This window comes from Pseudomyrmex gracilis, unplaced genomic scaffold, assembly GCF_002006095.1.
Source record: "Pseudomyrmex gracilis isolate BER0280 unplaced genomic scaffold, ASM200609v1 scaffold_118, whole genome shotgun sequence".
In the NCBI taxonomy this organism is placed as follows: Eukaryota; Metazoa; Arthropoda; class Insecta; order Hymenoptera; family Formicidae; genus Pseudomyrmex; species Pseudomyrmex gracilis.
This window is the reverse complement of record NW_018020702.1, coordinates 461,968-479,226: the sequence shown is the minus strand read 5'-3', so window position 1 is coordinate 479,226 and position 17,259 is coordinate 461,968. Positions and strand designations below refer to the sequence as shown.

At 39.6% G+C, this 17,259-nt stretch overlaps 1 protein-coding gene across 1 annotated transcript; it reads right to left on the bottom strand.

Annotated features, from left to right (window-relative positions):
• Window positions 1-1,204: 1,204 nt before the first annotated feature.
• LOC109856417 (transcription factor HES-1-B-like) lies at window positions 1,205-6,070 on the bottom strand. Its single transcript, XM_020431681.1, has 3 exons — window positions 5,700-6,070; window positions 5,474-5,566; window positions 1,205-2,492 (listed from the first exon to the last, which is right to left on the bottom strand). The coding sequence occupies exons 1-3, from the start codon at window positions 5,766-5,768 to the stop codon at window positions 1,284-1,286; spliced, it is 1,371 nt and encodes a 456-aa protein (XP_020287270.1). The 5' UTR covers window positions 5,769-6,070; the 3' UTR covers window positions 1,205-1,283.
• Window positions 6,071-17,259: the final 11,189 nt, after the last annotated feature.

Below are 17,259 nucleotides of genomic sequence, written 5' to 3'. Positions count from 1 at the left end.
GAATATACATGTAAGATATTAATCGAAAAGAAAAATAAGTAACGAACACCGTGTTTTTTTTGTCGCACAAAAATTTGTATTTCAATGTAATGTTTTTTTTTTTTTTTTTTTTTTTATCACAAACTCGTGTAATACTATTTTAACACGTCGAGCGTCATAACACAATCAATAAATGGTTGATATTATAATAACGTCGCATTGGACGTACAAATTTAAATTTGTGTACATCGAATAAAACACAACACTAATATGATTGTGATATTTTCATAGACAGTTGACGCATAAATTCAGGAATATGATTGTGATACTTTTATAGACAATTGATGCATAAATTCAAAAATAATTTGATAATGAGCGTATACATATATGTACCTATGTAAAAAACAATATAACATCTGAACATTGTGTATTACGTGTATGTTTTCGCTCGAGTTTATAAAAATCATCGCGGTAAACGTGTTAATTGATAATACTGACCATCATTCGTCGTTAGATCGTTAAAAATTAATCACACACGCACACAACGTTGACTTACGATATTTAAATTATAATTTACGATATACAGTTTAATTGCTTAAAGAGCCAATTGCTTAAGTAAAAAGTGGAAAATATGTACAAACACTATTCACATATTATTACGCCTACGTTGTGAGAAAAACTTACTCAGTAAAATCTTAACCTATTTAAAGCTTAAGAATCTTCAACGTGAATGAAAGATTAAGAACGTAACACAACAATACGTCAAGGAACGTTACGTACTAATCTTGTACAAAACAATCTACAATTCAATTTCATGCTTTGGCACAAAATTGTAGTATTTTCAGCATCGACTTCCTCCGAACCATTTTAAAAATCTACATTTATAATTTAATTATTATATTTAGAAAATATTATTATCTTTAAAACAAATGTGATGATCCGAAACAATAAATACATAGCATGCGTACACAACATTAGAAGGCGACAAAGTATCAAAAATTTTATCAATTTTATGGCACGCTACCGCCAAGGCAATTGTACTTCGATGCATTCTTTAGAAAATTGAAAACTCAAGACAAGTCATACGTATATAAACTCTGATGTCGCTTTTTGAAAAGATGTAATAAGAGTGTATACATATATATATATATATATATATATATATATATATATATATATTACATATATTATAAGTATACATAAATATATAAAATTTATCGTTTTTAATATTAACCACAATGTAGAAACGTTGCGTACAGTTTTCCATTTTTCAAAATATATCTTCAAATTTTTTGGAACAGTAATTACCAAGGTCTCCACATGTCGTTATTAGAATCGAAAGGACCTGCCGGGCTCATTGAAAACTTATTGGAACTTGTATTTGAGTTTCGTGGAGTCTGATAATTTTGACTTGCCGGCAAATCCTCGGTCGTAACCGAATGTTCATTTGTGCTTTTAAGCGAGTCGACATTATTTGTCGAGGAGGACGAACTAGTGGGTTCCTGATATCTCGGTCTCTTATCTGAAATCGCCAAAAGCCCGTTGGAATGAGACCGTCTCCTGAGACTGTCTTTCACGAGCAACGAGCTATTCGGAGCGCGATTGTAAGTCTTGTCTGTAATCACGGAAAGGGGTTGTCGCAAGCTGTGCACTGCAAAGCCGCTAATATGACTGGTACTTTCCGTACTCTCTGCGGAATCTTTTTTAGTCGCGACATTATCGTCCTTGAACTTCGGTTCCAGAAATGTTGTGGTCGGCGACTTTCGCTCGCTGCTCGAGCTAATGTGGGATTTCTGGGTCTCCGGTGAGGACGAGAAGCTCTTTGACGACGCAGGGCTCTGCTCCGGTAACTTGAATCGATGTTGCGGCTGATGATGATTGGGTGACGATGCATGCGGATGTTCCGAGTGATGACTTTCGTCGCCGTAGCTGGACGTGGAAGTCGAGGGACTCAGCAGCGGGCTGTGCGGTCTCTGAATCGCGGTGAAAGCCGAAGATTGACCGATCCTGGTAGATGTATCCGTGGTCGGCGGAAAGAAGGGGAAATTCGCAGAGATACCGGCGGATTGCGGCACCAAGAGTGCCAATTCGCCGGTCGGCAGTCGACTGGGGATTAATTGAACTCCATGCGGTATCTGTATTCTCGCGCTACCGTTGTTATTCTCATCTCCATTCTGGAAATCGCTCTGGAAACCGACCTTTACCTCCGGATAGAGGCGTTCCGGCATGTAGGGCACGTAGTGATTGTAGAACGGCGCCATTTGCTGAAGATGACTCACGCAGTTGTTCAAGTGTGATACCAATCGTTGCTTGATGGCAGGATCGACGTTCTCGAGGCGGTTGACATATCGCGATACTTCGGTAGCACATTCGGAAAATCCGGAACGGAATTTCGTTAGCACCGCCGGATCGTTAGCGACAGCCGTGCTCAAATGCTGTCGTTGCATCGTTTGTATATGTTTCACCGTCATTTCCAGAATATCAGCCTTCTCGAGTTTTGAGTGTCTAGTCGGCTGTAACAAAAAAAAAAAAAACAAAACAAAGATAAAGTAAAGATATTTATAACGTTTAAAGTACAAAATCTTATATCACTGCTTTATTGATTGAGTGTGGCTAGTCAGAAGTGACCTCAGTCGGAAAGTTAGGAAACACATCGATTATCAGCATTGGGACAATTCTGTGTTATCTACAGAAGGTAATTGGATGTGCGACAAAATGAAGACTGTTACGATGAAGAGATCGAAGAGAATGAGATTTCTTCTTATCCAGAACAGAGTAATCGCTCATAGAAGTTATAGAGGATATTCTTGTCAGTGAAGGATATACCGTTTCTGTGTATCAAGAAATCTACGATGACGCGACACGCCTATGTAATTGACTTGATATGAATTGCTGCCTTAATAACAGTCTAGAAACTGCGGTAGCTAATGTACCTCATTTCACAATCAGCCTTGGGGCAGCATAGCTCACACATTTTCTTGGTGAATTTTTCATCAGTCTGCGTGTACGATAGATCATTAAAATCTGTGTGTTTTATTCAAGTCACACGTGAGTTGTTTGGAGGTGTTTACCTCTCACACAAACACGCATTACGGAAATAGATCTATCGATACGCGTATCGACGATTTACTAACATAATAAAAAAAAAAAAAAGTTATTCTCAATCAACTTAAGAAAATTTGACACAAACAATTATTGATTAGTAAAATCGTGGGAAAAAATCGATTCTCAAACAACATCACAAAACAATTTTTTTCTTAATATTCTGATGGACGTGACCTTCCCCAAATCTAGCGTATGTCATCTTATTTCCCACACCAGCCCTTTAGCCACCAATAATTCAATAGTGTAGCTCTCCTTTCTCGAGGATCCATTGTATTCTTCTGCCCTATGGGCCTTCGCTTTCGTCGGATCATCCTAAAGCCCCGTATTTTTATGGTAAATTTGCGACCGCTCTTAAGGATAAGCGTGGGAGTCAGCACAAAACTTTATTAAGCGGAATTGTAAGACCTTTCTAATTCGTTGGAATAAAATAATAAAGTCGCAACATGAGGATACAAAGTTGATTGTATAAAAGTGTAACGTGAATAACACACTACGCGAGATGAAAGGAAGTGTTTCTTTATCGGCGATATCGATTTTCTCGCGAGTGAATTTGACACCCGAACTCTAAGGAACGAGGAGGAGAAGCACCTGTTAGAGAACTGACAAAAAAAAAAGGAGAGGCGTTGCACATCTCCCCTTTTTCGCCGATCCGCATCGTCGTCGTCGCGGACCGGAGCCGCTGGATCCTTAAAGATGATACGGTCAACAAAGAGAGGCTGCAACCTGAGATGAGATTTTTTTTCTCGTAATAATTATTTCGAGGTTCCCACGAAAAGGCGCGGGGGGCGTTTCGTACGGACAAAACGGGACGGACACACCGAAGCGAGCAGGTAGCGGAAGTCATCTGGACAGAGCGAAGAGAAAACGGTGAGAGCCGCGTCTCTTGTCTCGTTATACGCCTGTTTGAGAAATCAATCTTGCCGGATTGTATTACATGGCGCAGAATCCTTGGTCCGTAAATAAGTAGCGTGATATAAATCGTAATTCGATCAATATTCGATTCTATTAAAATCTCATTTGCGCTTTGGTTCTCGTATTATAATCGAATGTATCAAATATAACGTGGTGTCTCTGATTCTATCAATAATGTCGAAAATTGGCAAATCATAATTTTAAAATGTAATAATTGGAGATTCTCTCTCAAATGTTCTCTCCCTCCTCCTTCCCCCCTCCTGTTTCTTTCAAACGGTTCGAGTGCCATTGTAAAATCTTGTAGAACAGATTACGCGGGTATGGGGATCCAGTTCCATCCGTTCCCACGCGGAGGCATCTAAAATACTAAAACAAAACCCTACTCCTCCCTCCCCCACCTTGTTAAGTCCATTTCTCCAGTCTAAAACAGATCCTGTCGCAGATGCCTAAAAAAGGGGTCTACGTTGGATAACCTGATCAAATACGTCCAATATACATCCGTTATGACAACTTCCGCTACTGACACACAAAATTATTATTTCTCAATGTATGTATCTCCGAATCTTTTTATTCTTTATCTGTTTCTTTACGCTTATCTTTAATGTGTCTTGCAGTGCTTACGTTTTTTTTTTTTTTTTTTTGATATCGGAAAACCTTTTCACATTTGTCATAACAAAAGATTTTTTATAAATATTTTTAATTCAGATAAAAATTAATTAATAATAATTTTAGTTACATGAGATTATATAATTTTTTATTCGATAAGATAACTTTGATTTGTTACATTTTGAGCACTTCAATTTTATCGGAATGAAATATTCAATAAATAAACGTAAGTTGTCTAAATAAAATTTCGAAAATATTTTGACCAAGTGTGGTCATCTATGTCATGAAGACACTAAACTAATTAATTAAGATAATTATCTCGAGAATATGTATTTATAATAGTAATTAGTTATATTAGAGAAAATCGAATCGATATATAACGATATAATATACTTGTACAGTAAATTTTTTGTAAGTAGCGTGCAGAAACACCTATCTTCTTCGAGCGCGCGCGTCCTTCACGCACGCATCAGTACTAGCACATTTTTCGTTATCTTTAGTAAAGCGGGATCACGTCTCTAGATAAACAGAGCGGGAAGTCACGTTTGTCTACAACATGTTTTAACGCGTCGCCAGCAACATGTGGATCTCACACGGACAAACAAAAATCACGCGTACAATGACTGGCATACAATCTTGCGCTATTATTCGAGCGCTCTGCTGATGTTGTTTATCGCGAATCCTACCGGCCGGCCGGCCGTGCCATTTAGACGCATTTAAAAGATTAAAAGACATACAAAAGATGCTAATTTACGCTCGTGTTATAACCAGCCACTTCCGATTGCCATCTCTCGATCGATAAGCCAGCTAATTTGCTGAATATATCGTATGTTACAAAAAAGTTGTATTGCAATAAAAATATGTAACTTACGTCTTTTTCATTTACGAGTATGAAATTTTTCAGCTCATCGAGATACTGATTAATTCGAGCTCGCCGTCGTTTTTCCATGATCGGTTTGTTACTCTGAAACAACCGCGTCGCAAGTTTTTAATATTGATTATTTTCGTGTTTTTTAATGTTGTATATTTAATGTTGTATTTTTTTATTCTTACATAGAAGCAACAACAAAAATAAGCATTTTCATAATTTTTCTCACCCTTCTCAGTTCCGCTTTCGTCATTCCCGAGTGTGTTTGCGGCTCCAATTCCTCCTCGCTGCCCAGCATTTTGCATACAATTACAATAATCCACCCTTTAAACAGGATTCTTGACTTAGTATAAACTTTCGCACAAACGCGAGCACACTTTCTCTTAACTAATTACTATAAATACATATTCTCGATAATTATCTTAATTAATTGGTTTCGCGCCTTCATGACATAGTAGTACGTGCAGGTTGAGCGATCGCACTGAAGACACACCGAGTTCTCTTTTCACAATGCGCAAAACGCGTGACGTGTGTTCGAGTGATGAAAACTTCAAATCAAATTGGGAAGATCCATCGTTACCGATGGACGTCGCGTTCGGGGTGTTGAGGGTAACTGTTTGACGTTTTCGATTTTGAAGACCGCATGCCGATGCACCCATGCTGCATCCGTGGAGTGGGGCAAAGTGCGGAGTGGGGTATTGGATATACCTCATAGGTGGGGAGATTCTCTCTCGGCCCTCCTGAGACCTGTTGATGTGTGGGAATTCACACCGTCTGTGTAGGATATACCTCGTGCAACGTAGTCACTTAAAATTTTGGCTACATCCTGTGGAGATAATATCGGAAGCAATTTGGACGCGATCTCCGATGAGACAAAGAGATCTATTTAATTCGTGTTTTAATTTATTTTTTTTCTCTTTTCACACAAATATTTTCACAAGATATACATCTTCTGTTTATCAACGACTTTTTTTTAAATTTAAACTGCGACATAGAAGGTTACAATTTTTTTTTCATTTTTCTATTTTCTACATTTTATTTGCAAGATGTAGTAAGATTTATATATTTTTTATATTTCTTATACGATGAAAATTCTAATGTTACATAGTTTGCAAATATGTGTTTTCGGGACAGTTTTACGTAGACGCAATATCCGTGGAGAAATATCGATTGTTAGCACACACTGACTATAGCAGCGGTAAAGCACAAAGGCGTGCAATGGAGGATCATCTGACAGAGAAGGGCAAACATTGCGTGCCGACGTGTGTATGTGCGTGCGTGTACGCACGTCATAAGTGTGGCTGGCGCGCGCAACGCGATCCGATGCACGATCTGCACGAGTGCATATGAAAGCCCCTCACGTGGGAATTGTTTTTTTGAAACGTGTTGTTATTTACCTGTACAAAACTGCCGCTGTTAACGCAGCAACATATTCTTCCCACACGTTTATTTCTTATATAAAATACATATTGTTTTTCTTTTTTAATTTTTTAAATGCACGTATACGTTAAAAACCTTTCAATTGTATTTTGTCATCCTCCGTAATGCACGTGAGAGTCTATAACTAGATTTTTTTACAACCGGAGTGTGTTTCAATGACGAAGTCATTTAAAGAGAGCTCATTTGGTTCGACAGAGGTTAGTCAAACCTGTAATAAAAACTTTACGATTATTGTTCAACAAGCAAGATTTTTACTTGTGATTTATTCGTTTGGCAAATGTTTGGGATTTTGTTTCTCAAGGTTGCTTCGAAATTGCTTTATTTCACTATCTCGCCTCGACTTACTGTCTCGACAGGAGGACTTCACACTTCTTGTAGAAACCATAGTTTGCAGTATTTTCCTCGACAAAGACGTTTGCTGCGTGACGCCGACACACAATCCAAATACAAGTAGTTAAATCGTCTCTCTGACGCCTCGTTGGCGTACGTTAGACACGGTATTAAACACGCGATTTTTAAATTTACTTCACGAATTTGATTTCTAATTCGGAAAAATCGAATTGTATAAAATAGTGTACGGAAAATGACGTCGCTGTGAGAGATAGAACAAGTAATTCGCGGAATTCAATAACAAACAAAATAACTAAGTGCACACGTACAAATGAACAAACAAAGTGTGCGCAAGTGAGTCATTACCGCACCAGCCATTCACAATATATCATGAATATGCGATCTAGCCGCGATAAGTGATTCGTTTACGACAGAAGGCAGCTGTGCCGTTTACAATATCCAACAGATGCAACGGAGAACTCTCTTTAGAAAACTTTTAACTATATTAGGCGTGTAAAAATCGAGATTCTCGTGGAACTTGACGAGATGACTCGATAAAACGCGACCGGTCTATAGTCGAGATTTTTGTCGCGGTTATGCGCGCTTTATGAAGTTTTTATATCGGTGCTTAGATGTTTGATAAGCGATTCGGCGTGTTTACGACGAATGAAATTCTCTCTTGTATTTTTTGATATAAGTGTTGTATTATAATTTGATAACGATCGGCTGGAAAGCAGCTGCCTTCTATAGAGAACTTATGTAAGGGATAATTGAAACAATACCTCGCTTATCGTAAAGTCACTTTTGGTATGATCGATTTTGCTTTCAATGTTATGTAAACACAACACTCGAGAAAACTGCGTTGAGTTTGCAAAAATTTATTTTTATTTTGATATCAAAAAAAAAAAAAAATTGAAAAATTGAAAAAGAAGAAGAAACATGTAAGATATGTAATATTTTAATATACATTCAAAGAAGCAGATTTTCTTTTGTTTTATAGGATTAAAAAAAATTGGAGTGTGTATAAAAACGCGTGTGTGGTGAGTTAGAAGAGGATTTTGCTACGTGTACACATTTTTGCGAGAGAATCTCTCTTTTTCCCATGATCCATAATTTCCCATAAATATTCCAGCCTAGCTGTCATAACGGAAGGCGTTCGGTCAGATGTCGCGACCTTCTCATTAACCTTAAGAGGCTGAGAGGCTCCGAAGTGTACTTGGCTTGACCACAAACCTCTCGACGAGGATCAAGAAGGCGCGCTACGGTTTAAATTTGGAACGCCCACCCTCTCCGACCCCGCTGCTTTTGAGCTGCTTGGGATGCACCTGCAGCCCGCACCCACGCAGCCAGTAAGATCGCACAGGAAGGAAACATTATCCTCAAATCTTCAAATCTTTATTTCCGCTCGCGGGAAAAAGACTGGAGCCGGGGCGTTTTCTCGGCGTTCAGACAGACGCTTCCTTCTGTTCCGTGTGATTCTCTCGCGCGCCGACCACGTTTTTTTTTTTTTTAGTGCGTGATAAATTCGTCATCGAAAAAAAAATGTGATTTAATAACCGGAAAAAATATCATAGATTTTCTCACAAACCATGTGTGATCATTAGTATGATACAGTACAGCCAATCCTATTAATATCCGCGCTGGAGAGAGGCGTGCTGAAAAAAATGCATGCGTGGGGTCGACATCTGGGTTGTCGTTTTTCCCGGGAAATGTAGTATAAATGCAGAAAAATATAACTCGTTTCCGTGAGGGTTGAATTAAAAAAATACAAAAAAAAAAAAAAAAAAAAAAAAAAAAAAAAAACCACAAACGCGTCGTCTCGCGTAAGCGGCGTCACTCACAGCGCTCTGCCATTTGTTACTCTCAGAAGGGGTGGCATTTAGACAAATTAGTCCCGCAATAAATTTCTTATTAAAACTCTGAATTACGCGACACTCCCACGTTTTGTTTTATAACTAGAAATAATATTGTGAAATATATTAAACTCTAAAATTTTGCGTTTGTTTAACGTTAATCATAATTATTCATAATTTTTGTAAACAATTTTCTCTAAAATATCTCTCGGTTTTTTTTAATCACTTCGATATGGTTATTTTTATTTTGCAACTGTGTGCTTGCATATTTGCACAGCAGAATTCATCCCCCGTCTTATCCCCGTTACGTAAGCGTGAGCATTGAGGTTCCTCGGAGAGGGCTGTCCCATTCTCGCGCGTACCCCTTTCCGGAGTGGCCGTCTTTCGCGCGGGCTCGCAAAAGTTTGTGCCCGCACGACGCTTACGAACTTACACAACGAGGGGATCACCTGGCGACGGTTCCCACGTTTCTGCGATTCGCGTTCGGCTTCACCCTTTGCCTTATATTCCGTCGTGTCGGTGGATTCCGGGTGCCCATAATGGCGAGCACGCAAAGGACGGAGGAAGGAGACGAAGAGAAAGAGAGAGGGAGACCCGCGTGTGGAAGGAGTGAAAAAAAAATATGCGGAAAGAAAAGGAAACGAGCTTGTGCCTCGTGCATCCATTATGGGGGATCTGACCGCTATGGCGATGCGCGTGGCCGACACACGAGGAACCCGCGACCTCGGGGATTCGATGTTTTATTAGGAAGGGAGAAAGAAAACGGTGTTAAGTCGGTCCGCGCAGGTATGTATTTGCATAGAAAAGCTGAAATTTCGTGTCCTTGCTTGACACGCCATAACTGTTCCTCTTTAAGAATCGTGGGAGGATCCGGCGCGTCGCGCTCGGGAATCCTGTGGGAATGTTTTATATATCGTGCTGTCCGGAGAGTCCTTTCCTTACAATGGGCCATCTCTCCGCGTGTGCAAAATTACATGCTAATTTTTTTCTCAATAGTAAAACTTAAGGATACAATGAATGGATGATTCTCGTCGCGCAATAATTATTCAATTCTCTTGATATGTAATTGCAGATTTAATTGTGAATAAAATAATCTATTTATTGTGTAACATATTGTTCATTATTCAGTTAAAAAATGTTTCCGCGGGACTGATCTTTGAGAAACACGATCTGTTTGATCTTAAACCGAAAGAACCTTCCGCCGCACGGGATCACAAAATTTCGGATGTTTTTTCGGTCGAGGGTACGATAATCTCCTCGCATAGAGATTGTTTTCATATTGTTCTCTTTAGTGTCTTTACACATCGTACGACTGTACGTTTATAGATCACATGTTGTTTTAATCATTCGATTTATAGATAGTATTTTTGGAAACTCAACCAATTTGCTGGCAATTCATTTCACGGTGCGTTAACAAGAAAAATAGAAGACTCAACTCCTTTTCTCATGCATAACAATTATGCTCGCAGTGACATAATCGTTTATTTTCTGAACATAAATTCATTAATGAACATCACTTTGTAAAAAGAAAGCAGTTTGTATGACGCGGTTTAAAGAATCGGCTTTAATAAAGTCCTAGAATTTTCGCAAAGGAAATTCGAACACGTGGAGGACCTTGCCCCGCGATTCGCATTGTGCGACTCGCATCGCGAATCTCGAGTACACTCGAGAGTTCCGGGCGCGCTATTACGCGAACGAAACAATGGGGAGAGGAGGAGGGACGGGCCGCTCTCAGGTCATGTGGGGTCCAGTTTCGGTCGGCACCCGTCATGGAACACGGTTGTCGTCGCCTGTGATTCCGGTGAGGTCGCGCGGCGCGGCAGGTTGCATGCAGCGGCGCGGCAACGTTTCGGGCTGCAGCGGGACCCGGCGGCACCGGCGGCAGCGGCAACAGCAGCAGCAACCTTGCGCGCTCGTCGCAGCCTAGGCGCTCCGTGAGAGCTGGTGAGAACACACCGCGCCACGCGTTCCCACCATCATCCTCGGGCTTCTTCGGCAACCTCTTCGGCAACGCTCGGCCGCGTTCTCGATATCGGCCACCACCGTCAAGGGCCCTCTTCGCCGCGATGGGTCCCCCCCGCAGGCCCTGCGCTTTCAGATGTCGGGACAGGTCCAAATGCTGTTAGTTGATCCTTCGCCCGTAATTTCAGCGCGTCGATTTTCCGGATCTAATGATTCATCAGTAATGCGACAGTAATCATTTTTCACCGCAACGCGGTGGTATCGTACATGAGCATGTACTTCGTTCTTTTTTTTTTTTTTTTTGCTAATCTTCCGGATACAGCTCTATGCAAATTTGTCTGCGAACGCTATTGACTGCTCTACGACTGCCGGTAAAATTTGTCAGTTCGAACGAGTTATAGTTCGTGCAACTAAACCGGCTCGTCGAAATTACAGATCATGGGTCACATTGCTGTGAGAAATTCGTAAGTCGCCAATGGCTACGTGTTATGGCTTCTGCATACGTAAATAGAAAACGCTCGAAGAAAATGCAGATGGTCATCGTGTGGAAAATTTTTTTGATTATCGGATTCCGGTTTTTCACGTCGCGATCCCAATATTATATAATACGGCATCCAATTGAATCAAACGGCTAGATATCGAGTCACACAAAACAAATGTGTGTTACGTAGAAATAATCGAATACAATAGTATTGAGATGAATGATCAATCATTTTGAAATTGTTAAATTGCAAAGTTGATTGAAACGATTTCATTAGGCACCCTCTCTCTTGCAATTTATATGATAATTTATCTCGACGAGAGAGAGAGAGACATACCCAGGAAATAATTATTGACTCGAATCACTTAGAACGACTATGTTCTCCATAGTCACCTCACAAAAGTTTGCATTCTTCGAATATTTTATTTTATCACATATGTAAGAATTCTATAACATTTTCTCAAAAATACTTCTAATCATATATTTTTTGAGAAATATTTTTACTCCGTGCTCTCTCTCTCTCTCTCTCTCTCTCTCTCTAACTTGGTTGTGCATGCTGAGGCAACAATTTTGTGACGTGGTCTTTTTTCAGTGGAGGACGAAGAAGTGAAGAGTGCAAACATCGATGGTGAGTTCGCCGCATCTGCTGCCTGAACGAACTTATGCTCTTTCGAAAGCTGGGGTGCAAACAATGCGACGGTCTTGCACGGATTGCGAGAGAGAGAGACCCCTCCTTATAAGATTTTTCGATTCTCTTATTGCCAGACACGTTGGCACGCGCCGAACATCACTTCTACCACCTGGGTTTTATTGATTTTAGAATAGCAGCTGATGCGTGTGCAAAGATATTTTTCTACGCGCGCTACTAACGCGTCAGTGTGATAACAATCCGCTGCATTTGTTAACATCACGAACAGTAAATTATTTAAAATATTTTTGATTTAAAACTTTTTTGACTTTAACCGACAAATGTAAAAAAATTAAGTGAATATGAAAGTATAAAGCTTTTTCATTATATATTTAAAAAAATTAAACAAGGTTTATTGTCATATCGGCCGTCAATATCGTTAATATGGTTAACGAAAAAAATGAGACATCTTTGTACTGTGTTTAAAGGGTCTATTAAAATTTTACTGTGGAATTATATTTTTTCCTCGCCGAGAGAGTAGATTACTTGCTCGCGTATGTGCAAGACGAAGAATATATTCCCTTCGCACAATTTTGTAGGGACCCACCCTTCTTAGAGGGAGCTCTCTGTTAAAGGGACCACAAGCCGGTGAGCAAAGAAGGGAGCAAGGACAATACGTTGCGCAAAATGCTTTTCTTGCTCGGCTGCAGAAGGGGAAGGGCCTGGCACGCGACCAACGTCACCTGCCCATTGCGCGACCTACTGAAGTTCTTATATCGATTTTCTTTGGTGCAGCTGCGACGTCGCGCTTCTTGCGTCGGTCATCGGACCGAGACGTCTTGGGGTATCTCATTATACACGCGCGTCATATGGCGTGAACGTTGAGATTCTTACGTGGGATTCGCGGAGAATCTTATTAAGAATCTCCCGCGCAGTGCTGTGCACCTGTTGCAGTACGTTCGAACCGTGGCGTGAAGACTTCACAATCTCTCGTGATAATATATATCATTATCATATTCGGACATTTGTACGTCCGTTTCCTCAACCTCGTTATTCGATAATTAGATATAACAAATTTTGCCAAGAATCGTTTGTAAAACGAAAGTACGTTGGATCATGGAAAAGAGGCTTTGAAAAGTAAAGTTAAAAAATAAACATATATGTGCGCGATTAAAAACAAAATTGAACGCGCGTATTTCGCAACTTCGTAACGTGTAATAATATCGACACGTCGTGCAATAGACGACGAACGTAGGTACAATCGATCGCTTTTGATCCAACGCTCGTGTCCGATCGAGGGGTTCGCCTTCATAGACACGCGAAGTCACACGATGGAATTTCACCTTGAAAATCGAGGGCTTCTTGATACATGTCCGAAAAATTCCAGCTGTAAAAGACACCGGGCTTAAAAAAGGGACGCGTGCCGTTTTCCCACGTGTCCCCTCCTCTTTCCTCTCTTGTTATGCGCCGCGTGCAATCCGCGTTATTCTTTTTGCGCACGATCTTTTACTCCCCTTTTCGTCTGGTCTCTCTTTCTCTCTCTCTCTCTCTCTCTCTCTCTCTCTCTCTCTTTCTCTGTGCGATCTTGGTCTCGTCTCTTCACCTTGCCTTCCCTTAATCCCGGCACCCCCTGCAGATGCCCCGTTTAAGATTTCGGGTTCCCTTTCGACGTCACGCCATATGACGTGTGCCCGCTGTGTGACGTCACGAACATGTGCCGAGTGACGTAAGGAACCAGCGAGGTATAATGATTCTTTTTTTCGAGTACGTCGTACGTAGAGGAGACATTTGTGCAATGGGTCGTGGGATTCTTGAATTTGCGGAGGGAAATGCGAGCAGATGCTCTACGATTGTGCACACGTGGCGTAGTTTAGCGAGTTCTGTTTTATTTTTTTTTTTTTTTGATGTTTCGATTAACAGCAATATAAAGCACTTAAATATATAAATGTTGAGAAATTTTAGACGCGCGAGTTTTGCAGCAACATGTATTGATGGATTTTACATAAAAAGCTGTTTGTTATAGCGAGCGATTTGCTGCAATTAACGAAACGTGACAAAATGCAAATGCAGCACGTTGCTCCCGTTAGCTAAAAATATGATCGATAAAGCATCCAGTTCGTTCTTTTTTTTTTTTTTTTTCGACGAGCAACCACGTCGACCCCTTGCCTTCGAGTCTTTCAAGACTAGGTCAATGTTCTGAAAAGTGAAGGATACCAGAGGCAGCAGCTGTGAAAGTTGTCTTGTTATTGTTAAATTTCGGATTATGCAAAATATTCTGTGACGTTCTAGCTTAAGTGGGACACGGATTTGCATCTGAAGACGAGAAGATCTCGCGCGTCCCCCATGTCAGATAATTAGAAAATTCTTTGTGTATACGACGCGCGTCAATATATTCTTGCCAAGGAGAGAAGCGAACAATATCATCTTTACGAATCGTTCGCGTAGAAAACCTCACGCGTCAAAACTATTGTTGTGTTTTTGATAAAATGCTTGACGGGAATTTTTATTTTCCACATAGCGTAGCGCACACTTTGGGGCGAATGTCCAAAATGACTTAGCAAATTGTGCGAGATCTCTAATATATACGCGTTTAATTGCTTGAAATAATAGAACACAATCATCCTGTGTCATCGTCTTGCTTGCCATGAGAAATGCAGTTATCTCGTCCAGGTGGTTTCGTGACGCTCATGACATATGTCTGATTATTACATTATCGTTATGGGAACTCGCTTTCATTTCAATAAACCGGCAAAACGTCTCAATTATTTTCAAAATTTCATGTGTCACGCAACGCGCGTGATCTTTAGAAACCATTTTATCTTTGTTTATTTATATCTTATTATCGCTTTGAGATTTTTAACGAGCTTACGTATTAAATAAATTTAAATATAATTATATGTTTAAATATAATTATATTTAATTAATGTTTAAACAATATGTATATTTATATTATATTGGCTTGCTTTTGCTCAAATACTCTGTGTTTATATTTGTACAAGTGAAGAAAAATTTTATAATTTATATTTATTAACTATATTGAAGTAACACAAAATTCAAAAAATTGATTTGCAGTTTTAATTATGAACATTACATCTTTTTGTGCGCGTGTATTATAAATCCAACACAAAGTTCAAAGGATCAACGAGAGAGAAGCACTTTCGTCGTCGTCGTCGTCATCGTCGTCGTCGGCGACGGCGTGACACAATCGCAGCGAGAAATATGATGGGTCTTGTAACAACGTGTGTACACGATAGAGTGACGACAGATCTCAGTGCGATGCATTTACCGCTCATAATCCCGACACACGTTATGCTTTCTCTTTTCGCAATAAAACAAACAAAACAAAAAAAAAAAAGAAAAAAAACATTTCATCAATCTGTCATTAAAAGATTGAGCGTCGCTGATTGATACTTCAACGTTGCGCTCGCGTCGAAAACGTTGAAGCTTTTTACAGCGCACACAATCGTTTTAGTTCTTCTTAATGACAGATTCTCCGGAGGAACTTTGCTCCTCTTATACAGCGACAAGTGCCGATAACTTCGAATTAACGATAAAAGAACTTCTTGCGCGAATCAAGTTCTACAAGAAGAACAGTTCTAAACTAAATATCTATTTAATTGTTTTTCAACACAATTTAATTTTAATCTAACTTCTTCTAACTTCTCTCAGCTTTTTCTCTGATAAATTCCGAAAGCACCGGTATACCGCGATTATCGAGCGGTCGTTTATATTGTATATATATATATATATCGTCGTATATATAATATATCGGAAAAGCTTTGATAGTGGTAGCAGAAGTGGTACGGTTATATTGATGGTGGTGGTTATAAGTTTCGTTGTTGCAATAGGCCGCTTGCAGATCGGGTTGGAGACAACACGNTAGATATATTGGTGTCCGAGCGACAACGAGAAGACACACAGAAGAAGAGGGAACAAGGGTGGGGGGAGGAAAGAGGGAGAATTACACACGCGAAGCTGGGAATATTTGAATAACCAGATATATATGTACATTCTCTCTAACAATTCTATATATAGATAATTAAACTTTATATTTGAATATAATATTGTCACATTTCATATTTTGATAAAATTCTCGAAAATATGTAATTAATAAATTTTCATTTTTCACACATCGAACACACATGTGACATTATGTATTAACTTATTCGATAACGTAGCAACAAAGGAATTTAATTTTATAATTCAGTGTGTAATTTTATAATTCGCCAAGAGCACGAAGAATTTGTTAAAACCCTTATTGAGTTTTAACATGCATTTTTGTTTTTAATNTTTTTAACTCGCGCGCGCGCGCCGAATAATCCCAGCTCCGAGTTTATTATTAAAGTGTGTGTGTATATGTATGTGTGTTTGTGTGTATGTCCTGTGTCAGACTTCTCTATATGTAATAATTCGCATAAAAACTGAGTACATATAATTTCCTTCTCGTTCGAGATCTCACATCTCTCTGTGATATGCAACTTGGGACTCGGAGGAGGCGGATACAGAGAGAAGACGAATTTTACTTGAGCTGAGCGTGCGCACGTTGGTTCGCCACGGCTATCCTCGTTTCGTTCGACTCGCCCTGCGGATTATCATTCGGGTTTTGGTCACAGAAGTGTGTGATGTGGTTGTAGGGATGTGTCTGTGTGTGTGTGTGTGTGTGTGTGCGGTTTAAGGGCACTGATGGTGCACAATCTCTAAGTGGCTGAGTTCTGCGGTTTCGCGCGAGAAAAATGTAATCCTCTCGACGTTACACGCAGTACTCAGTTGACTTTGATAGGTGTTCTACCACGTTACATATCACAATTGATGTGTTTTATTTATAGAAAAAAAACAAAATGTGATGATAATATAAACTACTTCTCTCGAAAAGACTGGTGAAAAAATTATTTACGGGAAACTTTTGAATAATTGAAAAATTGGAGAATTAAATTACGATGCATCGATTATTAAAAACATCGATAGTAAATTTTTCTATAATGTATAGTCTCTTCTGTATTCGTGACTTTTCAATCAAAAATGTGTAAACTATCCAAGATTGTGCACTGTTGTGCCTACCCACTAAAGACCAAAATATTATTTTTGTCTATCATTA

Bases quoted from the DNA above. Each gene is read 5' to 3' on its own strand.
- LOC109856417 (XM_020431681.1), bottom strand. From the start codon at position 5,768: ATGCTGGGCAGCGAGGAGGAATTGGAGCCGCAAACACACTCGGGAATG. The intron at 5,567-5,699 runs GTGAGAAAAATT...CGGTTGTTTCAG, and splicing joins CGAAAGCGGAACTGAGAAGG to AGTAACAAACCGATCATGGA. The intron at 2,493-5,473 runs GTAAGTTACATA...TTTTTGTTACAG, and splicing joins TACTCGTAAATGAAAAAGAC to CCGACTAGACACTCAAAACT.